This window comes from Ascaphus truei, chromosome 9 (genome assembly GCF_040206685.1).
Source record: "Ascaphus truei isolate aAscTru1 chromosome 9, aAscTru1.hap1, whole genome shotgun sequence".
Classification (NCBI taxonomy): domain Eukaryota; kingdom Metazoa; phylum Chordata; class Amphibia; order Anura; family Ascaphidae; genus Ascaphus; species Ascaphus truei.
Window position 1 is genome coordinate 41,809,773 of NC_134491.1, and position 24,708 is coordinate 41,834,480.

Consider the following 24,708-nt stretch of genomic DNA (forward strand, 5'->3'; position numbering starts at 1 on the left):
TACAAACCTGAGCACAGAAATCCTGGACATCCATTCCTTCTTCAATGAAAGGTTGGAAGAATTCTGCGCGGTTCTTGAGAAACGCAGACGCGAGGAGTCGGAGGTACTGGACTGTATTATCGGAGCGGTTCTGGTGGTTGAAGGTTCTCAGGAGACCGGAGAGGGATCCGTCGCTTCCTGCCAGTTCTACAACACTAAAAAACTGAATTCAGTTTAGTTGTCTGAAAACCAGAAGGCCTCACAATAAAACAGCAACACTCACAATAAAACAGCAACACTCACAATAAAACAGCAACACTCACAATAAAACAGCAACACTCACAATAAAACAGCAACACTCACAATAAAACAGCAACACTCACAATAAAACAGCAACACTCACAATAAACAGCAATACACCAAGACTTTTTAGAGGAGCAGATACTAATATTATCAGTTAAACACCTCCAGGCTTCCCCCCAGAAGCCTGGAGGCGTTTAACTGATAATATTAGTGTCTGGCCCCTAAACATGTCCCGAAAAAAATTAAAATCGTTTTTCTAGCGTTACAAACATAATATTCCTAATTCTTTGATCGTCTTAATGCAAAAATAAATCGGAGTGGTTCTGCAGGGGTTAAAAGTGTTAGGTTGAAAAAAAAAAAAAAAGCAGATAATATTAGTGGGTGCCAGTCCTGTGACTTGCACAGGGACGCCCCGGATCCCTAAATTAGCATGTGTATGTGTACATAATGATGCAGCAGCACTTCAAGGGACTGCGGAGGAAGACCCCCGAGAGGAGGAGGAAGACCCCGAGAGGGAGAGGAAGACCCCGAGAGGGAGAGGAAGACCCCGAGAGGGGGAGGAAGACCCCGGGCCGAAACATTGGTATTTTTCTTATGAGAGTAATACATTTATTTAGTTTTTTTTTCTATTGGAACAGTGGCTCACCTTCCGTCTTCAACACCCCCCAACAGACCTTCAGGATATCCCTGCTTCAGCACAGGTGGCTCAATCAGTCCCTGCTTCAGTAAAAGGTGTCTCAGTCTTTGACTGCACCACCTGTGCTGAAGCAGGGATATCCTGAAAACCTGACCTGTTGGGGAGGGCGCTTGAGAACGGGAGCTGAGCCCCAAGTTGGAGCGCTGCTGTTTCATTCTTTCTTATACTTCCTTAAAGCCGAGTTTACAAATCTCCGTAAAAGCCAAAGAATGGGGGTCGGCGGATTTCTGCTTTAACTTGCTCGTCATTGCTGTGCAATGTGTTAACTCTTTCAGTGCCACAGGGGTTTAAGTGATGCACGGGCTTGCACATTTTGAAAATGTATTGTTTTTCCCCACAGGGAAAAAAATAATGACTCGAGATGCAAATATTGCTGTTTGGTTTAATGAAGCCGCCTCTGTTCCTGGATCCGCAGAACCCCCAATTTAAGCATCACTATCTGGTCCTCATTTAATGAGAAAGGATTGATTCACAAGTACAAGTGAAGAGAATATCGTCGGCTGTGTGTGTAAAACATTTATCAGGCCTCCTGTGCGCAGAGAGACAGCTGAACTCACAGCGCCAAACTGACACCACCGCTCGGGGCAAACAGGGCACTGTAAAGCAATCCCAGACTGCCGGCAGATAACCGCGCAGCCAGAGCAGCCGGTCCATACGCCTATGTGCTGTAAAACCTCAGAGCCCATTCAATCCGGAACTTTTCATATTTAGGATTTACCTTTATGTCTATCCCAGCATGGTTTAATTCCCTTACTGTATTACCCCCTACCACCTCTGCTGGGAGCTATTCCATGAAACTACCACCTCTGCTGGGAGCTATTCCATGAAACTACCACTTCTGCTGGGAGGCTATTCCATGAAACTACCACTTCTGCTGGGAGGCTCTTCCATGAAACTACCACCTCTGCTGGGAGGCTCTTCCATGAATCTACCACCTCTGCTGGGAGCCTATTCCATGAAACTACCACCTCTGCTGGGAGCTATTCCATGAAACTACCACCTCTGCTGGGAGCTATTCCATGAAACTACCACCTCTGCTGGGAGCTATTCCATGAATCTACCACCTCTGCTGGGAGCCTATTCCATGAAACTACCACCTCTGCTGGGAGGCTATTCCATGAATCTACCACCTCTGCTGGGAGCTATTCCATGAAACTACCACCTCTGCTGGGAGCTATTCCATGAATCTACCACCTCTGCTGGGAGGCTACTCCATGAAACTACCACCTCTGCTGGGAGCTATTCCATGAATCTACCACCTCTGCTGGGAGCTATTCCATGAATCTACCACCTCTGCTGGGAGGCTATTCCATGAATCTACCACCTCTGCTGGGAGGCTATTCCATGAATCTACCACCTCTGCTGGGAGGCTATTCCATGGATCTACCACCCTTTCCATGAGTATTTCCTCACACTTCCCCTGAGCTGCAGAGAATCGCAGTTTCAGAGAGAGTCCCTTTGTTCCCGCGCTCCCCTCCTCCGATACGCGCTCCCCTCCTCCGATACGCGCTCCCCTCCTCCGATACGCGCTCCCCTCCTCCGATACGCGCTCCCCTCCTCCGATACGCGCTCCCCTCCTCTGATACATGCTTCCCTCCTGTAACATGTTGGAAATCTGTTTGGTGTTTGAATCAATCATATTCCCCTCTCCCTTCTATTTTGACAGAATAATCACAACGAGATAACGTCACAACCAGCACCAGAGGGACGGTCATTCACTGATGGGGTTCACCAGCACAGAAACCAAAATAATATACCCAGTAGATAGTAGCAAGGGGAGAAGGGGGCGAGGGGAGAAGGGGGCGAGGGGAGAAGGGGGCGAGGGGAGTGCAAGATTTTTGCAACACTTTCCTGTTTGGGATAATTTGTTGCAAATGTTCCCAGCAGTTTGAGCTGTAAACTGTAACACTAGATAATGTTACCTTTGTAATATAAAGAGACATTGTAGCTGCCGAGTTAGAAGGACTGTGTGCCTAACATAATGGCTGCTACACTCAGGATTTTGACAGATTTAGAACAGGAGAAACCAAACGATTGGCAGCTTAGGTAAGAATGCAGAATTATACATTGTCACGCGCTTCACATACACAAATAAGAAAGGAAAGCTGGAAAGTAAGATCGCTGCTTTAAAGGGGGTGGGAGATTTGACCCATAAACGGCTCAAACTGTATTTCATGTTCAAGAAGGAAACTTTCCCCAGCTCTGCCAAAGAACAATGATACCAAGTATCACCATTTGTGCTGCCAACACCCAAAACAGGTAGTAACATTCAGCTCCCCCTCCCCCCCCACTTAAAGCCCCTTCCCATATCCGCAATGTTAATTTGTAGAATTACCGGGGATGATGGGAAAAGGCGGCGTGTCCGCGCAGGAAGCGGAGAATTACCGGGGATAATGGGAAGAGACGGCGTGTCCGCGCAGGAAGCGGAGAATTACCGGGGATAATGGGAAGAGACGGCGTGTCCGCGCAGGAAGCGGAGAATTACCGGGGATAATGGGAAGAGACGGCGTGTCCGCGCAGGAAGCGGAGAATTACCGGGGATAAAGGGAAGAGACGGCGTGTCCGCGCAGGAAGCGGAGAATTACCGGGGATAATGGGAAGAGACGGCGTGTCCGCGCAGGAAGCAGAGAATTACCGGGGATAATGGGAAGAGACGGCGTGTCCGCGCAGGAAGCAGAGAATTACCGGGGATAATGGGAAGAGACGGCGTGTCCGCGCAGGAAGCGGAGAATTACCGGGGATAATGGGAAGAGACGGCGTGTCCGCGCAGGAAGCGGAGAATTACCGGGGATAATGGGAAGAGACGGCGTGTCCGCGCAGGAAGCGGAGAATTACCGGGGATAAAGGGAAGAGACGGCGTGTCCGCGCAGGAAGCGGAGAATTACCGGGGATAATGGGAAGAGACGGCGTGTCCGCGCAGGAAGCGGAGAATTACCGGGGATAATGGGAAGAGACGGCGTGTCCGCGCAGGAAGCGGAGAATTACCGGGGATAATGGGAAGAGGCGGCGTGTCCGAGCAGGAAGCGGAGAATTACCGGGGATAATGGGAAGAGACGGCGTGTCCGCGCAGGAAGCGGAGAATTACCGGGGATGATGGGAAGAGACGGCGTGTCCACGCAGGAAGCGGAGAATTACCGGGGATAATGGGAAGAGGCGGCGTGTCCGCGCAGGAAGCAGAGAATTACCGGGGATAATGGGAAGAGGCGGCGTGTCCGCGCAGGAAGCGGAGAATTACCGGGGATAATGGGAAGAGACGGCGTGTCCGCGCAGGAAGCGGAGAATTACCGGGGATAATGGGAAGAGACGGCGTGTCCGCGCAGGAAGCAGAGAATTACCGGGGATAATGGGAAGAGACGGCGTGTCCGCGCAGGAAGCGGAGAATTACCGGGGATAATGGGAAGAGACGGCGTGTCCGCGCAGGAAGCGGAGAATTACCGGGGATAATGGGAAGAGGCGGCGTGTCCGCGCAGGAAGCGGAGAATTACCGGGGATAATGGGAAGAGACGGCGTGTCCGCGCAGGAAGCGGAGAATTACCGGGGATAATGGGAAGAGACGGCGTGTCCGCGCAGGAAGCGGAGAATTACCGGGGATAATGGGAAGAGGCGGCGTGTCCGCGCAGGAAGCGGAGAATTACCGGGGATAATGGGAAGAGACGGCGTGTCCGCGCAGGAAGCGGAGAATTACCGGGGATAATGGGAAGAGACGGCGTGTCCGCGCAGGAAGCGGAGAATTACCGGGGATAATGGGAAGAGGCGGCGTGTCCGCGCAGGAAGCGGAGAATTACCGGGGATAATGGGAAGAGGCGGCGTGTCCGCGCAGGAAGCGGAGAATTACCGGGGATAATGGGAAGAGGCGGCGTGTCCGCGCAGGAAGCGGAGAATTACCGGGGATAATGGGAAGAGGCGGCGTGTCCGCGCAGGAAGCGGAGAATTACCGGGGATAATGGGAAGAGACGGCGTGTCCGCGCAGGAAGCGGAGAATTACCGGGGATAATGGGAAGAGGCGGCGTGTCCGCGCAGGAAGCAGAGAATTACCGGGGATAATGGGAAGAGGCGGCGTGTCCGCGCAGGAAGCGGAGAATTACCGGGGATAATGGGAAGAGACGGCGTGTCCGCGCAGGAAGCGGAGAATTACCGGGGATAATGGGAAGAGGCGGCGTGTCCACGCAGGAAGCGGAGAATTACCGGGGATAATGGGAAGAGGCGGCGTGTCCGCGCAGGAAGCGGAGAATTACCGGGGATAATGGGAAGAGGCGGCGTGTCCGCGCAGGAAGCGGAGAATTACCGGGGATAATGGGAAGAGGCGGCGTGTCCGCGCAGAAAGCGGAGAATTACCGGGGATAATGGGAAGAGGCGGCGTGTCCGCGCAGGAAGCGGAGAATTACCGGGGATAATGGGAAGAGGCGGCGTGTCCGCGCAGGAAGCGGAGAATTACCGGGGATAATGGGAAGAGAAGGCGTGTCCGCGCAGGAAGCAGAGAATTACCGGGGATAATGGGAAGAGACGGCGTGTCCGCGCAGGAAGCGGAGAATTACCGGGGATAATGGGAAGAGGCGGCGTGTCCGCGCAGGAAGCGGAGAATTACCGGGGATAATGGGAAGAGACGGCGTGTCCGCGCAGGAAGCGGAGAATTACCAGGGATAATGGGAAGAGGCGGCGTGTCCGCGCAGGAAGCGGAGAATTACCGGGGATAATGGGAAGAGGCGGCGTGTCCGCGCAGGAAGCGGAGAATTACCGGGGATAATGGGAAGAGACGGCGTGTCCGCGCAGGAAGCGGAGAATTACCGGGGATAATGGGAAGAGGCGGCGTGTCCGCGCAGGAAGCGGAGAATTACCGGGGATAATGGGAAGAGACGGCGTGTCCGCGCAGGAAGCGGAGAATTACCGGGGATAATGGGAAGAGGCGGCGTGTCCGCGCAGGAAGCGGAGAATTACCGGGGATAATGGGAAGAGGCGGCGTGTCCGCGCAGGAAGCGGAGAATTACCGGGGATAATGGGAAGAGGCGGCGTGTCCGCGCAGGAAGCGGACAATTACCGGGGATAATGGAAAGAGGCGGCGTTTCCGCGCAGGAAGCGGAGAATTACCGGGGATAATGGGAAGAGGCGGCGTGTCCGCGCAGAAAGCGGAGAATTACCGGGGATAATGGGAAGAGACGGCGTGTCCGCGCAGGAAGCGGAGAATTACCGGGGATAATGGGAAGAGGCGGCGTGTCCGCGCAGGAAGCGGAGAATTACCGGGGATAATGGGAAGAGGCGGCGTGTCCGCGCAGGAAGGAGAATTACCGGGGATAATGGGAAGAGACGGCGTGTCCGCGCAGGAAGCGGAGAATTACCGGGGATAATGGGAAGAGACGGCGTGTCCGCGCAGGAAGCGGAGAATTACCGGGGATAATGGGAAGAGGCGGCGTGTCCGCGCAGGAAGCGGAGAATTACCGGGGATAATGGGAAGAGGCGGCGTGTCCGCGCAGGAAGCGGAGAATTACCGGGGATAATGGGAAGAGGCGGCGTGTCCGCGCAGGAAGCGGAGAATTACCGGAGATAATGGGAATAGGCGGCGTGTCCGCGCAGGAAGCGGAGAATTACCGGGGATAATGGGAAGAGGCGGCGTGTCCGCGCAGGAAGCGGAGAATTACCGGGGATAATGGGAAGAGGCGGCGTGTCTGCGCAGGAAGCGGAGAATTACCGGGGATGATGGGAAGAGGCGGCGTGTCCGCGCAGGAAGCGGAGAATTACCGGGGATGATGGGAAGAGGCGGCGTGTCCGCGCAGGAAGCGGAGAATTACCGGGGATAATGGGAAGAGGCGGCGTGTCCGCGCAGGAAGCGGAGAATTACCGGGGATAATGGGAAGAGGCGGCGTGTCCGCGCAGGAAGCGGAGAATTACCGGGGATAATGGGAAGAGGCGGCGTGTCCGCGCAGGAAGCGGAGAATTACCGGGGATAATGGGAAGAGGCGGCGTGTCCGCGCAGGAAGCGGAGAATTACCGGGGATAATGGGAAGAGGCGGCGTGTCCGAGCAGGAAGCGGAGAATTACCGGGGATGATGGGAAGAGGCGGCGTGTCCGCGCAGGAAGCGGAGAATTACCGGGGATGATGGGAAGAGGCGGCGTGTCCGCGCAGGAAGCGGAGAATTACCGGGGATGATGGGAAGAGGCGGCGTGTCCGCGCGCGCAGGAAGCGGAGAATTACCGGGGATAATGGGAAGAGGCGGCGTGTCCGCGCAGGAAGCGGAGAATTACCGGGGATAATGGGAAGAGAAGGCGTGTCCGCGCAGGAAGCGGAGAATTACCGGGGATAATGGGAAGAGAAGGCGTGTCCGCGCAGGAAGCGGAGAATTACCGGGGATAATGGGAAGAGAAGGCGTGTCCGCGCAGGAAGCGGAGAATTACCGGGGATAATGGGAAGAGAAGGCGTGTCCGCGCAGGAAACGGAGAATTACCGGGGATAATGGGAAGAGAAGGCGTGTCCGCGCAGGAAGCGGAGAATTACCGGGGATAATGGGAAGAGGCGGCGTGTCCGCGCAGGAAGCGGAGAATTACCGGGGATAATGGGAAGAGGCGGCGTGTCCACGCAGGAAGCGGAGAATTACCGGGGATAATGGGAAGAGAAGGCGTGTCCGCGCAGGAAGCGGAGAATTACCGGGGATAATGGGAAGAGGCGGCGTGTCCGCGCAGGAAGCGGAGAATTACCGGGGATAATGGGAAGAGAAGGCGTGTCCGCGCAGGAAGCGGAGAATTACCGGGGATAATGGGAAGAGAAGGCGTGTCCGCGCAGGAAGCGGAGAATTACCGGGGATAATGGGAAGAGAAGGCGTGTCCGCGCAGGAAGCGGAGAATTACCGGGGATAATGGGAAGAGAAGGCGTGTCCGCGCAGGAAGCGGAGAATTACCGGGGATAATGGGAAGAGGCGGCGTGTCCGCGCAGGAAGCGGAGAATTACCGGGGATAATGGGAAGAGGCGGCGTGTCCGCGCAGGAAGCGGAGAATTACCGGGGATAATGGGAAGAGACGGCGTGTCCGCGCAGGAAGCGGAGAATTACCGGGGATGATGGGAAGAGGCGGCGTGTCCGCTCAGGAAGCGGAGAATTACCGGGGATAATGGGAAGAGGCGGCGTGTCCGCGCAGGAAGCGGAGAATTACCGGGGATAATGGGAAGAGGCGGCGTGTCCGCGCAGGAAGCGGAGAATTACCGGGGATAATGGGAAGAGGCGGCGTGTCCGCGCAGGAAGCGGAGAATTACCGGGGATAATGGGAAGAGGCGGCGTGTCCGCGCAGGAAGCGGAGAATTACCGGGGATAATGGGAAGAGACGGCGTGTCCGCGCAGGAAGCGGAGAATTACCGGGGATAATGGGAAGAGGCGGCGTGTCCGCGCAGGAAGCGGAGAATTACCGGGGATAATGGGAAGAGGCGACGTGTCCGCGCAGGAAGCGGAGAATTACCGGGGATAATGGGAAGAGGCGGCGTGTCCGCGCAGGAAGCGGAGAATTACCGGGGATAATGGGAAGAGGCGGCGTGTCCGCGCAGGAAGCGGAGAATTACCGGGGATAATGGGAAGAGGCGGCGTGTCCGCGCAGGAAGCGGAGAATTACCGGGGATAATGGGAAGAGGCGGCGTGTCCGCGCAGGAAGCGGAGAATTACCGGGGATAATGGAAAGAGGCGGCGTGTCCGCGCAGGAAGCGGAGAATTACCGGGGATAATGGGAAGAGACGGCGTGTCCGCGCAGGAAGCGGAGAATTACCGGGGATAATGGGAAGAGGCGGCGTGTCCGCGCAGGAAGCGGAGAATTACCGGGGATAATGGGAAGAGGCGGCGTGTCCGCGCAGGAAGCGGAGAATTACCGGGGATGATGGGAAGAGGCGGCGTGTCCGCGCAGGAAGCGGAGAATTACCGGGGATAATGGGAAGAGGCGGCGTGTCCGCGAAGGAAGCGGAGAATTACCGGGGATAATGGGAAGAGGCGGCGTGTCCGCGCAGGAAGCGGAGAATTACCGGGGATAATGGGAAGAGGCGGCGTGTCCGCGCAGGAAGCGGAGAATTACCGGGGATGATGGGAAGAGACGGCGTGTCCGTGCAGGAAGCAGAGAATTACCGGGGATAATGGGAAGAGACGGCGTGTCCGCGCAGGAAGCGGAGAATTACCGGGGATAATGGGAAGAGACGGCGTGTCCGCGCAGGAAGCAGAGAATTACCGGGGATAATGGGAAGAGACGGCGTGTCCGCGCAGGAAGCGGAGAATTACCGGGGATAATGGGAAGAGACGGCGTGTCCGAGCAGGAAGCGGAGAATTACCGGGGATGATGGGAAGAGGCGGCGTGTCCGCGCAGGAAGCGGAGAATTACCGGGGATAATGGGAAGAGGCGGCGTGTCCGCGCAGGAAGCGGAGAATTACCGGGGATAATGGGAAGAGACGGCGTGTCCGCGCAGGAAGCACAGAATTACCGGGGATAATGGGAAGAGACGGCGTGTCCGCGCAGGAAGCGGAGAATTACCGGGGATAATGGGAAGAGACGGCGTGTCCGCGCAGAAAGCGGAGAATTACCGGGGATAATGGGAAGAGGCGGCGTGTCCGCGCAGGAAGCGGAGAATTACCGGGGATAATGGGAAGAGGCGGCGTGTCCGCGCAGGAAGTGGAGAATTACCGGGGATAATGGGAAGAGGCGGCGTGTCCGCGCAGGAAGCGGAGAATTACCGGGGGATGATGGGAAGAGGCGACGTGTCCCCGCAGGAAGCGGAGAATTACCGGGGATAATGGGAAGAGGCGGCGTGTCCGCGCAGGAAGCGGAGAATTACCGGGGATGATGGGAAGAGGCGGCGTGTCCGCGCAGGAAGCGGAGAATTACCGGGGATAATGGGAAGAGGCGGCGTGTCCGCGCAGGAAGCAGAGAATTACCGGGGATAATGGGAAGAGGCGGGATGTCCGCGCAGGAAGCGGAGAATTACCGGGGATAATGGGAAGAGACGGCGTGTCCGCGCAGGAAGCGGAGAATTACCGGGGATAATGGGAAGAGGCGGCGTGTCCGCGCAGGAAGCGGAGAATTACCGGGGATAATGGGAAGAGGCGGCGTGTCCGCGCAGGAAGCGGAGAATTACCGGGGATAATGGGAAGAGGCGGCGTGTCCGCGCAGGAAGCGGAGAATTACCGGGGATAATGGGAAGAGACGGCGTGTCCGCGCAGGAAGCGGAGAATTACCGGGGATGATGGGAAGAGGCGGCGTGTCCGCTCAGGAAGCGGAGAATTACCGGGGATAATGGGAAGAGGCGGCGTGTCCGCGCAGGAAGCGGAGAATTACCGGGGATAATGGGAAGAGGCGGCGTGTCCGCGCAGGAAGCGGAGAATTACCGGGGATAATGGGAAGAGGCGGCGTGTCCGCGCAGGAAGCGGAGAATTACCGGGGATAATGGGAAGAGGCGGCGTGTCCGCGCAGGAAGCGGAGAATTACCGGGGATAATGGGAAGAGACGGCGTGTCCGCGCAGGAAGCGGAGAATTACCGGGGATAATGGGAAGAGGCGGCGTGTCCGCGCAGGAAGCGGAGAATTACCGGGGATAATGGGAAGAGGCGGCGTGTCCGCGCAGGAAGCGGAGAATTACCGGGGATAATGGGAAGAGGCGGCGTGTCCGCGCAGGAAGCGGAGAATTACCGGGGATAATGGGAAGAGGCGGCGTGTCCGCGCAGGAAGCGGAGAATTACCGGGGATAATGGGAAGAGGCGGCGTGTCCGCGCAGGAAGCGGAGAATTACCGGGGATAATGGGAAGAGGCGGCGTGTCCGCGCAGGAAGCGGAGAATTACCGGGGATAATGGAAAGAGGCGGCGTGTCCGCGCAGGAAGCGGAGAATTACCGGGGATAATGGGAAGAGGCGGCGTGTCCGCGCAGGAAGCGGAGAATTACCGGGGATAATGGGAAGAGGCGGCGTGTCCGCGCAGGAAGCGGAGAATTACCGGGGATAATGGGAAGAGGCGGCGTGTCCGCGCAGGAAGCGGAGAATTACCGGGGATAATGGGAAGAGGCGGCGTGTCCGCGCAGGAAGCGGAGAATTACCGGGGATAATGGGAAGAGACGGCGTGTCCGCGCAGGAAGCGGAGAATTACCGGGGATAATGGGAAGAGGCGGCGTGTCCGCGCAGGAAGCGGAGAATTACCGGGGATAATGGGAAGAGGCGGCGTGTCCGCGCAGGAAGCGGAGAATTACCGGGGATGATGGGAAGAGGCGGCGTGTCCGCGCAGGAAGCGGAGAATTACCGGGGATAATGGGAAGAGGCGGCGTGTCCGCGCAGGAAGCGGAGAATTACCGGGGATAATGGGAAGAGGCGGCGTGTCCGCGCAGGAAGCGGAGAATTACCGGGGATAATGGGAAGAGGCGGCGTGTCCGCGCAGGAAGCGGAGAATTACCGGGGATAATGGGAAGAGACGGCGTGTCCGCGCAGGAAGCGGAGAATTACCGGGGATAATGGGAAGAGACGGCGTGTCCGAGCAGGAAGCGGAGAATTACCGGGGATGATGGGAAGAGGCGGCGTGTCCGCGCAGGAAGCGGAGAATTACCGGGGATAATGGGAAGAGGCGGCGTGTCCGCGCAGGAAGCGGAGAATTACCGGGGATAATGGGAAGAGACGGCGTGTCCGCGCAGGAAGCACAGAATTACCGGGGATAATGGGAAGAGACGGCGTGTCCGCGCAGGAAGCGGAGAATTACCGGGGATAATGGGAAGAGACGGCGTGTCCGCGCAGAAAGCGGAGAATTACCGGGGATAATGGGAAGAGGCGGCGTGTCCGCGCAGGAAGCGGAGAATTACCGGGGATAATGGGAAGAGGCGGCGTGTCCGCGCAGGAAGCGGAGAATTACCGGGGATAATGGGAAGAGGCGGCGTGTCCGCGCAGGAAGCGGAGAATTACCGGGGATGATGGGAAGAGGCGACGTGTCCCCGCAGGAAGCGGAGAATTACCGGGGATAATGGGAAGAGGCGGCGTGTCCGCGCAGGAAGCGGAGAATTACCGGGGATGATGGGAAGAGGCGGCGTGTCCGCGCAGGAAGCGGAGAATTACCGGGGATAATGGGAAGAGGCGGCGTATCCGCGCAGGAAGCAGAGAATTACCGGGGATGATGGGAAGAGACGGCGTGTCCGCGCAGGAAGCGGAGAATTACCGGGGATAATGGGAAGAGGCGGCGTGTCTGCGCAGAAAGCGGAGAATTACCGGGGATAATGGGAAGAGACGGCGTGTCCGCGCAGGAAGCGGAGAATTACCGGGGATAATGGGAAGAGACGGCGTGTCCGCGCAGGAAGCGGAGAATTACCGGGGATAATGGGAAGAGGCGGCGTGTCCACGCAGGAAGCGGAGAATTACCGGGGATAATGGGAAGAGGCGGCGTGTCCGCGCAGGAAGCGGAGAATTACCGGGGATAATGGGAAGAGGCGGCGTGTCCGCGCAGGAAGCGGAGAATTACCGGGGATAATGGGAAGAGGCGGCATGTCCGCGCAGGAAGCGGAGAATTACCGGGGATAATGGGAAGAGGCGGCGTGTCCGCGCAGGAAGCGGAGAATTACCGGGGATAATGGGAAGAGGCGGCGTGTCCGCGCAGGAAGCGGAGAATTACCGGGGATGATGGGAAGAGGCGGCGTGTCCGCGCAGGAAGAGGAGAATTACCGGGGATAATGGGAAGAGGCGGCGTGTCCGCGCAGGAAGCGGAGAATTACCGGGGATAATGGGAAGAGACGGCGTGTCCGCGCAGGAAGCGGAGAATTACCGGGGATGATGGGAAGAGGCGGCGTGTCCGCGCAGGAAGAGGAGAATTACCGGGGATAATGGGAAGAGGCGGCGTGTCCGCGCAGGAAGCGGAGAATTACCGGGGATAATGGGAAGAGGCGGCGTGTCCGCGCAGGAAGCGGAGAATTACCGGGGATAATGGGAAGAGAAGGCGTGTCCGCGCAGGAAGCAGAGAATTACCGGGGATAATGGGAAGAGACGGCGTGTCCGCGCAGGAAGCGGAGAATTACCGGGGATAATGGGAAGAGACGGCGTGTCCGCGCAGGAAGCGGAGAATTACCGGGGATAATGGGAAGAGGCGGCGTGTCCGCGCAGGAAGCAGAGAATTACCGGGGATAATGGGAAGAGACGGCGTGTCCGCGCAGGAAGCGGAGAATTACCGGGGATAATGGGAAGAGACGGCGTGTCCGCGCAGGAAGCGGAGAATTACCGGGGATAATGGGAAGAGGCGCCGTGTCCGCGCAGGAAGCGGAGAATTACCGGGGATAATGGGAAGAGGCGGCGTGTCCGCGCAGGAAGCGGAGAATTACCGGGGATAATGGGAAGAGGCGGCGTGTCCGCGCAGGAAGCGGAGAATTACCGGGGATAATGGGAAGAGGCGGCGTGTCCGCGCAGGAAGCGGAGAATTACCGGGGATAATGGGAAGAGGCGGCGTGTCCGAGCAGGAAGCGGAGAATTACCGGGGATAATGGGAAGAGATGGCGTGTCCGCGCAGGAAGCGGAGAATTACACTTGGGTTACAGCGCAGTATGTGCACTCTCGGATCGTCGCTGCTCTGGGAAGTTTTTACCATTACAGAAACATTCGTTTCCACGTCTAAGTCCAAAACACGATTCATTCTTCTGTTGCTTTATCCCACTACGAAAAATGTTTCCGCTTCTTTTTTTGTATCCATTTATTTGTATTAGAGTATCTGTACTTACAGCATCAAAGTACTTTCTAAAGGAAGTCTCCTCAAATCCAGCCGTTAGAAGTTCATTTTTGCTCTGGATCACAATGTCTTTAAACCTGGGAGAAATTATCATTTTATTGGCAGCAAAGAGAACTTCAACGGTAATTTCTCTAAAGCAAGTCGTCTCAGAAAATGTATTATTTGTGTCTGATGCGCTTCTCATTCACGTGTACAGGTAAATTATTGGGTCACAATACTGAAGCATTGGTGCAATTTAAAAATAATAGTATTAATAGTCCTAATTATATTTAAAAAAAAAAAAACATGTGGAAATAGGTGCTGTATTCATGAAGCAAAACTTTTAAATCCATGTTGTTTCCTGTAACGCTGCTTCTACTTCCCACTTTATCTTGTCTATGCATCCTGCCCCACATCTCTTAGAGCTCATATAACATGTCGAATCACTTTTATGCCGGAGGTTATATGTGCATGTCTTCCTGGCAGTGAGGGGTTAACCTGCGTATATCAATATATACAAGAACCGTGAATAGTAAACCCAAGAAACACAGGATGAGACAAGTGTTTTTTGCATTTACTGTATTATTGTAAGGAACCCCAACCCTCTCTAATAGCGCGTCTGAGAACAGATACATTGTAAGGAACCCCAACCCTCTCTAATAGCGCGTCTGAGATCAGATGCATTGTAAGGAACCCCAACCCTCTCTAATAGCGCGTCTGAGATCAGATGCATTGTAAGGAACCCCAACTCTCTCTAATAGCGCTTCTGAGATCAGATGCATTGTAAGGAACCCCAACTCTCTCTAATAGCGCTTCTGAGATCAGATGCATTGTAAGGAACCCCAACTCTCTCTAATAGCGCTCCTGAGATCAGATGCATTGTAAGGAACCCCAACTCTCTCTAATAGCGCGCCTGAGATCAGATGCATTGTAAGGAACCCCAACTCTCTCTAATAGCGCATCTGAGATCAGATGCATTGGAAATTCTTCTGTATTTGATACAATTATCAAATGACTTGAGAATTACAGGGAACCCTTCAGGGATGCTCAGGGAACAATTGTTGAAAAGCTGCTCCTCAAACATTCACGTGCATATTCACACGCATTGTACTTACCTGTACAGTAAGTGCTACATTTAAACCAGGTAACCACGTACCTGAGTATTTCCTGGTGCTTGCCAAGCAGAGACTCTAAGTAGGCGAATCCCAGCGCTCTATAAAAGCAGCTTCCATCAGCACGAGTTTTTCTAACAGAACTGTATCTTTGATGAAGATCCTGAGTTATTAAAGAAAATAACATTTTATTGCCTAAAATCACAAAATAGCCCAATTTTAGTTGCAGAGGGAACGGCGTCTAATTCAGTAGAATTGCAACATTCAGTCTGATACCGGTTCTGCTCCGTGCACCTTGATACACTTATATTTAGGGGCAGAAAGGAGCATTTTGGCTTCACGTGGTTCTTTGTGTTGCTTTGTGAATAATATTACCTAGTTACATAGTTGATGAGGTTGATAAGACGTGTGCATCGGGTTCAACATATATTAGATTTAGACAGTAGATACTTTAAGCTATACAGCCGGTCCTTTCTTATCCGACGCAATGCGTCCCGCAAACCGCCGTCGGTTAACGGACTGTCGGATTGCGGGTCCATGTTAATCGGCGATGGTGACCGTCGGGTAAGCGGGGCCGATGTCAGATAATGCGTCCGGCGGACTGCATCATGCGGCGCCAGATAAGGCATCGGTCGGTAAGCGAGGACTTGCTGTATTTGTATTTATTGTCCCTGGATCAACATCCTTCCCATGTTTACTTATTTGGTATATCCCGGTATTCCTTTCCTTTCCAGTATATGTGTATTCCCCTCGAGAACTTGCATTGTATTAAGGTGATGAGTGTGCCGAAGCTGTGCCATGTTACCACAGATTGCTGCTTTATAGAATCATTTCTCTAGATCTTGCCTCGTGGCGTAAACACTTCAAAGTAAGGCATGAAAAGCTTTCCCAATTGCACAGGAACGTATCACAGTACTGAAGCAGTCTGCCAGGCAGCCTCTCTCCCCCGTTCAGCATGTGAGGAGCGTGCACCTGCATTACGGACTACAGAATGATTCATACAGGTGGGAAGAAGCTACCTTTAGTTTGCGCTGATATAATGTGTCCTCAGGGTGCTCTCCGAGAAACAGTAACATCTCACACTTTTCTGATATCAGCTCATCACACTGCTCACTCTGTTAGAAACAAGCAGGACATTATTACTGAGGGTTCAACGGGAAATAGCTCATGACATGCTTATTTCAGGTGCAGAATTAAAGCAGTTATTAAAAGGTTATTATATCATTGTCTTGTAATCTGAAGACATTTTTAACACAGTTGCCACTGGGGCGGCTGCAAATTATTGTTCCGCAGCCATGCACATAACTCCAGCAACAATGGGGTTAATTAAATGAACAATAATTTAAATGAACAAATATTGGGTGCAAATTACAAAACCAAACCCACAAGTCTGTAACTGCAGCTACCCCGGCCTCACATGGGGAGCGTTTGGATGTCTGGACCAGGGAAATTGTCACATCTTTTTTTCTTCCCCGTCACATGTAAAAAGTGATTATTAGTTACATGCAATGTGTTGCTTGCCTCACTGGTCCTGAAAGTGTTAAAACCAGTTCTGTTTACAAGGTGTGGATCTGCGGCTCATGGAAAGATTGGTTTGGTGCAGGCAGAGTGGGACCCACCCCAGGGAGACGGCATATCCCAGTGTCCCGGCTTCTAAATGCTCCACTTTTGCTGCTACACAGACATGCGAATAATATCTTTGTATGGCAAATATTCTCTGCAATGTGTCACCGAGCAATGAACTAAACTGTACATGAAGGCCCAGAATGACTACGCGATGCTATTCCATAAAACCGCTTCCAGCGCAGGAAGATTTTCCCGGAGTGAGCGATGGTGTCTTATGATGTAGCAGCACTTAGTAAACGTGTCCCTAAATCCTTCAGAGCTGGCTTACATAGCATTGGGAATTTAACCCCCGATTGCCATCAGCACTGCCCACATCTCTCAAGAGGATGCCTCATTTATCAATCACTTACGTCTGGTGGTATTGGTAATTCAACCTCAGTGCCTTTTTTTTAACCTTTTAAATACTAGTGAACAATTTCCAGACTTCTTCATTTCCCTGTCTGCCAGTAGGGGGGTTAGCGGCCATGACTTTAACCCAGGCTTTGCTGTAATACGGCAGGCATAAGCTTCTAAGAATCCATGTTAAAAATCATTTGCATGTCATTACCCAGAATCCTTTGCTGCAGTGGAAGCACGGTATGCGGTGCAATTATGGGTCAGATTTGGGCTTGGGGGCTTGTCTCCGCCATGAGAACATGTTCCTTATCATTGCTGTATGGTGGAGGGGTTGTGTCACTCGCCACACTGTAACTTACTTTGTGCCCATTTCTCAGATAAATGTCACCTTCCAACAGATTTCTTTTATATGTAACACGGTCGTCGTCCCCCCCCCCCAATCTCACATAGGGACCAGTGCTGGGGAGATAGGGGTATTTCCAGGTGTGTGGTGCAATACCTGTAGGCTGCAGTCGTCTGCCAGTGGGTAATTATTTAGTTATAAAATATGTTACCAGGAAGTAATACATTGAGTTACCTCTCGTTTTCACGCATGTCCTGGGCACAGGGTTAAGACAAATAATACATGGTTCCAAATACAGTTACATAATATATTATAGGCGTATGTAAGAGTTACAGACCAGATTAAAATGTGAGACAGGAACAGGACAGGCTTAGATCTCTGGGTTCTTCCTCTCTTGGTGTTTCAGCGCCTCCAGCTGTGATGGAACGCAGGGTGTGTGTGGGTGTCAACCCACCTCACTGCCCTCCTTACCCCTCCTGCCCAGGAACTGACACCAGGCAGAGGTATATATGAACCGGATTTATTGTGGCGATTGCTGCATTGTATCTCGGAGATCTCAGGACCTCTAAATGGCACTGTCCCGATAGTGTGGGGCTCTGGTCTTGATTGTCTCTAGGCCGTCCGGCCTAGAGTGGGCCTGCTTTCCCCCGATGGGGAAGACTGACAGCCCCCTCTCTCCTTGGGGACCAAGATCAGACTAACTTTTAGCTACTCCCCTTGTAAAACTCTGGACTGTACCCACCTCCCAGGGGCTGTACTCAGGCCGTGAGACACCACCTACCTGCCTTCACTTACAAGGGAAGCAGAAGGGGGGTCACTGGCCCATAGATTAACCCCCTACTGCCTGGAACTTAACAGGACTTACATAGCATATATACTATGAGGGAAAAGATAGGTACCATGGGACATACCATGTTATATATACATGTGCTACCATTTTGCCTTGCTAAGCACTGCAGCACAAACTGTGATATGACTTTTAGCACTTTATTTACAGAGGTTCCCTTTAATAAAGACATGTTTGCTCATTGCAGAGGGATTTTCCCATATAGTAAAATTATAGCGCACACATATAGAAAATGGGGTCTACAGAGAATCCCACCGCAGGATGTGGGGGTACTCCAGCCCCTCCTGGCTTCTCACCTGGGTGTGCCCCTCCTAAACTCTGGTTGCGCATATTTAGAGAGGGAGTGAGACTGCAGAAGCAGGGCGGCGGTGCCCTGCACGGGGACCCTCAGGCTGAGCCCCATCTCCTATTTTTTTTTTTTTATAGGAATCATCTTTGTCATAAGTCCTGAGGAGCCGGACTTCAGGACCAGCGGGTTCCCCCCAATCCTGCGGCTGCACCCTGGCAAATAACATTTACCTACGCTGGAGTGCCACAGGGGTGTGTGTCACGAAATATTGGGGTGGGGAGACTGCAAATATATATATATATATATACACATATACACACACACACGTGTATACATACACATTATATATATACACACATATATATATATACACACACACACACACACACACACACACATATATATATATATATATATATATATATATATATATATGCAAATATAGCTGTATGCTCATCTGCATGTCTTAGGCAGGTCTGCAACCCCACCTTTCCCCATTATCACCCAGCATACAGCACTTCCACTGCAGCAAGGGATTCTGGGAAATGACATGCAAATGAGCACACAGTGTCACTTTTTGCCTCAATAACCATTTTTAACATGGTTCCCTATAGGCTTAAGCTTGCTGCATGGTCACAGCTTCGAGCACAGCCAGGTATATATATATATATTTGCACACACACACCCACCAATATCTCTCTCACTATGAGACAGACGATTTGTGACATTGGGATGTGGGTACGTTTGCGTGTTTGTGACGCCATGGTGCTCAGATAGTTCCAGCAGCACTCAGGCACAGCACCACCCGCAGAGGGAGGATTATATTATCCTCCGGTGCCCCGGTCAGCGTATCCCTATAATAATAACATCCCCAGCCCCGTGTCCCCAACCCCCAGCACTAACCATGTCTGCTCCCTCCTGTTCCTGCCACGCCAGCCACACCCCTTCCCAAACACTATGGCAGAAGAGGGAGCAGCTGGCTGTGACATCACTGAGGTGGGCGGAGCCTTTGCAAAGTTAGCAGCTGCCCACTTAACCCTTTGACTGCCAGCAGGGTATGGCGTCTTATTGTTCTTAATTTGTAAAGTGCCAACACATGCCGCAGCGCGGTACAACGGGGGTACAGAGAGATGTAAATGACATAGACAGAGTTACATACCAGATAAGGACAAACAAGCACAAGCAGATTCTGGAGGTAATGAGAGCCCTGATCCCGAGAGCTTACAATCTAGATCTGCCAGTAAAGGGCAGAGGACACGTAATATGCAAAGAAGGGTCTGAGACATGCAGAGACGTGTGGGGTGCTGTATAATGCCCAATATATATATTTATTTCGTTAGCCACAGAACGGTATCGTCTATTCGTTTTTGATTATTAAGCTCGGCTAACATGGTACAGATACCTCTACATTATATATATATTTTAGGGAATATAGGAGTTGAGTTACCTCTGCGTTAGACCATCATAAAGTGACATTACTGGGACATAGGTTCCACCGACTGTAACTCCAGATAACCTCAATGTGCTCTGCCTGGCTGGGATTTCTATATTAGCAGAGTATAGCAGACCCAGGCAATGAAGGGGTTAAACATTTATGCATAACACTGTCCCTCAAAACCCGAAATGAGTCCCTTTAATACACTGCTTTTTTTTTATTTGAAGGTAAAGCATAAAGTACAACAATCATAATGTAACAATAAGCACTGTGATGCAATGTTCTATGTACCATGCATGCTGTGAGCTGCATTAGTGGCAGAACCCTGGGGAATGTTAATGAGGGATGAATTCCTGATAGGTTTAGGGCAAACGTATTTTGGTTAAGGAACCCTATAATTCTGTTGTGAAAGTCTGAGGAACCCCAACTCTCTCTAATAGCGTGTCTGAGATCAGATGCATTGTAAGGAACCCCAACCCTCTCTAATAGCGCGTCTGAGATCAGATGCATTGTAAGGAACCCCAACCCTCTCTAATAGCGCGTCTGAGATCAGATGCATTGTAAGGAACCCCAACCCTCTCTAATAGCGTGTCTGAGATCAGATGCATTGTAAGGAACCCCAACCCTCTCTAATAGCGCGTCTGAGATCAGATGCATTGTAAGGAACCCCAACCCTCTCTAATAGCGCGTCTGAGATCAGATGCATTGTAAGGAACCCCAACCCTCTCTAATAGCGCGCCTGAGATCAGATGCATTGTAATGAACCCCAACCCTCTCTAATAGATGCATTGTAAATTCTTCTATATTTAGTACAATTTTTTAAATGACCTGAAAATTGTCGGGAACCCTTTAGGGATTCCCAGGGAAAAACACAGTTGTAGGGTCTTGACTAAGGAATATACAGACATACCCCGGTTTAAGGACACTCACTTTAAGTACACTCGCGAGTAAGGACATATCGCCCAATAGACAAACGGCAGCTCACGCATGCGCCTGTCAGCACGTCCTGAACAGCAATACCGGCTCCCTACCTGTACCGAAGCTGTGCGCAAGCGGGGAGACTATAGAGCCTGTTACAAATGCGTTATTTACATCAGTTATGCACGTATATGACGATTGCAGTACAGTACGTGCATCAATAAGTGGGAAAAGGGTAGGGCTTCACTTTAAGTACATTTTCGCTTTACATACATGCTCTGGATCCATTGCGTACGTTAATGTGGGGTATGTATATATGCGTACGTTAATGCGGGGTATGCCTGTATATATGCGTACGTTAATGTGGGGTATGCCTGTACTGATGGTGTCAGATAGATGCAGCTCTGAAAGTTATGACTGTTTATGCACAGTATGTGGATTCTGTATACTGTAAATCCATATAAAATACAAAAAAAAATAATCAAATTCTTTAAATGCAAAGAATAACGCAAACCAAAACACTTTAATGCAATCAGGTTTGAATATATAGGACTGTGCATAATAACACTTATATGTACACTGTATACCAGCCTCAAGAACTTACAATCTAATTTTTGGTATCCAAAGTTAAGGGCAATAAAGTCAAGAGATCTGGATCCCTGAATGTATTAAATCACACTGGCACAAGAAGTATCTCAGAATGGATCCAGTTCCTAGGTATATGTTTCATCAAATATCTCAATGTCATAACATTCATTCAGCAAGAGTTTAGTATGACAATAAAATTACACACACACACACATATATATTTCATGAAACATATACCTAGGAACTGATTATTTATTTATATATTTATATATATATATATATATATATATATATATATATATATATATATATGCAGAAAATAGCCGTGTTAGTCCAGTTGCGATAGTGCAGAATAAATGAGTTCTTCAGTATTAGGTGATACCTTTTTTATTGGACTAACAATTTATGTCATAGGACAAGCTTTCGAGAGTTATCCTCTCTTCTTCAGGTCAAGCAAGTATTGCTTGACCTGAAGAAGAGAGGATAACCCTCGAAAGCTTGTCCTATGACATAAATTGTTAGTCCAATAAAAAAGGTATCACCTAATACTGAAGAACTCATTTATATATATATATATATATATATATATATATATATATATATATATATATATATATATATATATACACACACATATATATATATATACACATATATATATATATATACATATATATATATATATACACACATATATATATACATGCATACATATATATATATATATATATATACATGCATACATACATACGTACATACGTACATATATATATTTGAAGAAAAAAACCACTGCAAAGACTGCTGATAATAATGTATTGCAAATTAAGATTTCGAGTAACTGACAGTTACTGACTTTTTTCTGATTATTGAGTCATTATTTAATTGTCGGTTTGCATGTTTCGCGGACATATGGAAACACTGATAATCACAGGAGAAAAACTATGCTGATAGTATGATCTGAACCTCTTGGTTGATGGTAGTTATCATGTAATATCATCAAACGTGCAAATGGGTTTAAATGTCCCTCCATGCTCTCATAACATGTAATTATCAACTCTCTGTATGCATGCTGGGATTAGGGAGAAGCGGTGCTGGGATTAGGGTGAAGCCGTGCTGGGATTAGGGAGAAGCAGTGCTGGGATTAGGGAGAACCCGTGCTGGGATTAGGGAGAAGCCGTGCTGGGATTAGGGAGAAGCCGTGCTGGGATTAGGGAGAAGCAGTGCTGGGATTAGGGAGAAGCCGTGCTGGGATTAGGGAGAAGCAGTGCTGGGATTAGGGAGAAGCCGTGCTGCGATTAGGGAGAAGCCGTGGTGCGATTAGGGAGAAGCCGTGATGCGATTAGGGAGAAGCCGTGCTGGGATTAGGGAGAAGCCATGCTGGGATTAGGGAGAAGCCGTGCTGGGATTAGGGAGAAGCAGTGCTGGGATTAGGGAGAAGCAGTGCTGGGATTAGGGAGAAGACGTGCTGCGATTAGGGAGAAGCCGTGCTGGGATTAGGGAGAAGCCGTGCTGCGATTAGGGAGAAGCCGTGCTGGGATTAGAGAGAACCCGTGCTGGGATTAGGGAGAACTGCGATTAGGGAGAACCCGTGCTGGGATTAGGGAGAAGCCGTGCTGCGATTAGGGAGAACCCGTGCTGGGATTAGAGAGAACCCGTGCTGGGATTAGGGAGAACTGCGATTAGGGAGAACCCGTGCTGGGATTAGGGAGAAGCCGTGCTGCGATTAGGGAGAACCTGTGCTGGGAATTAGGGAGAACCCGTGCTGGGATTAGGGAGAACCCGTGCTGGGATTAGGGAGAACCCGTGCTGGGATTAGGGAGAACCCGTGCTGGGATTAGGGAGAACCCGTGCTGGGATTAGGAAGAAGCCGTGCTGGGATTAGGGAGAACCCGTGCTGGGATTAGGAAGAAGCCGTGCTGGGATTAGGAAGAAGCCGTGCTGGGATTAGGGAGAACCCGTGCTGGGATTAGGGAGAAGCCGTGCTGGGATTAGGGAGAACCCGTGCTGGGATTAGGGAGATCCTGTGCTGGGATTAGGGAGAAGCCGTGCTGGGATTAGGGAGAAGCCGTGCTGGGATTAGGGAGATCCTGTGCTGGGATTAGGGAGAAGCCGTGCTGGGATTAGGGAGAACCCGTTCTGGGATTAGGGCTGGGATTAGGGTGAAGCCGTGCTGGGATTAGGGAGAAGCCGTGCTGGGATTAGGGAGAACCCGTGCTGGGATTAGGGAGTACCCGTGCTGGGATTAGGGAGATCCCGTGCTGGGATTAGGGAGAAGCCGTGCTGGGATTAGGGAGAAGCCGTGCTGGGACTAGGGAGAAGCCGTGCTGGGATTAGGGAAAAGCCGTGCTGGGATTAGGGAGAAGCCGTGCTGGAATTAGGGCTGGGATTAGGGAGAACCCGTGCTGGGATTAGGGAGAACCCGTTCTGGGATTAGGGCTGGGATTAGGGAGAACCCGTGCTGGATACACTGCGTTTCATGTTTGTGATGGAATTGCGGATCAGCGAAACCTCGTTCTGTTGCTGCCCGGAGCCGGATCTCCGGGATCGGGGATTACAAAACCCACTTCAGAAAGTTTCATTGCCATTTTTTCAACATTCATTTTTTCCAAAGTAAATTCCTGTAAATGGATAAAAAATACATTTTAAACGGTACTAACAATCCATGCTAAGCTCCCCTGTGCCCTGCATTCCTACACACCAGGTGTGTGTAAGTATACTATGCGGATATTACCGGTACTGAGTAACAATCCATGCTAAACTCCCCTGTGCCCTGCATTCCTACACACCAGGTGTGTGTAAGTATACTATGCGGATATTACCGGTACTGAGTAACAATCCATGCTAAGCTCCTCTGTGCTCTGCATTCCTACACACCAGGTGTGTGTAAGTATACTATGCGGATATTACCGGTACTGAGTAACAATCCATGCTAAGCTCCCCTGTGCCCTGCATTCCTACACACCAGGTGTGTGTAAGTATACTATGCGGATATTACCGGTACTGAGTAACAATCCATGCTAAACTCCTCTGTGCTCTGCATTCCTACACACCAGGTGTGTGTAAGTATACTATGCGGATATTACCGGTACTGAGTAACAATCCATGCTAAACTCCCCTGTGCCCTGCATTCCTACACACCAGGTGTGTGTAAGTATACTATGCGGATATTACCGGTACTGAGTAACAATCCATGCTAAGCTCCCCTGTGCTCTGCATTCCTACACACCAGGTGTGTGTAAGTATACTATGCAGATATTACCGGTACTGAGTAACAATCCATGCTAAGCTCCCCTGTGCCCTGCATTCCTACACACCAGGTGTGTGTAAGTATACTATGCGGATATTACCGGTACTGAGTAACAATCCATGCTAAGCTCCCCTGTGCCCTGCATTCCTACACACCAGGTGTGTGTAAGTATACTATGCAGTTATTACTGGTACTGAGTAACAATCCATGCTAAACTCCCCTGTGCCCTGCATTCCTACACACCAGGTGTGTGTAAGTATACTATGCAGATATTACCGGTACTGAGTAACAATCCATGCTAAGCTCCCCTGTGCTCTGCA

At 51.5% G+C, this 24,708-nt stretch overlaps 1 protein-coding gene across 6 annotated transcripts in view; it reads right to left on the reverse strand.

Moving 5' to 3' along the window:
* OTUB2 (OTU deubiquitinase, ubiquitin aldehyde binding 2) overlaps positions 1–23,759 on the reverse strand; it is a 27,051-nt gene extending 3,292 nt beyond the window's left edge. The window contains exons 1-6 of one of the 6 annotated variants that reach the window (XR_012803876.1): positions 19,104–19,149; positions 15,779–15,874; positions 14,804–14,922; positions 13,661–13,745; positions 1,948–2,576; positions 209–1,783 (exon numbers count right to left, since the gene is read on the reverse strand). Coding sequence is in view for 4 of the 6 variants with exons in the window: in XM_075614461.1 (XP_075470576.1) it covers positions 2,232–2,576; positions 13,661–13,745; positions 14,804–14,922; positions 15,779–15,874; positions 19,104–19,106 (648 nt within the window). In the remaining 2 variants the exon portion in view is untranslated. The other 5 variants (XR_012803875.1, XM_075614460.1, XM_075614458.1 and 2 more) reach the window with 5 other exon arrangements.
* Positions 23,760–24,708: the final 949 nt, after the last annotated feature.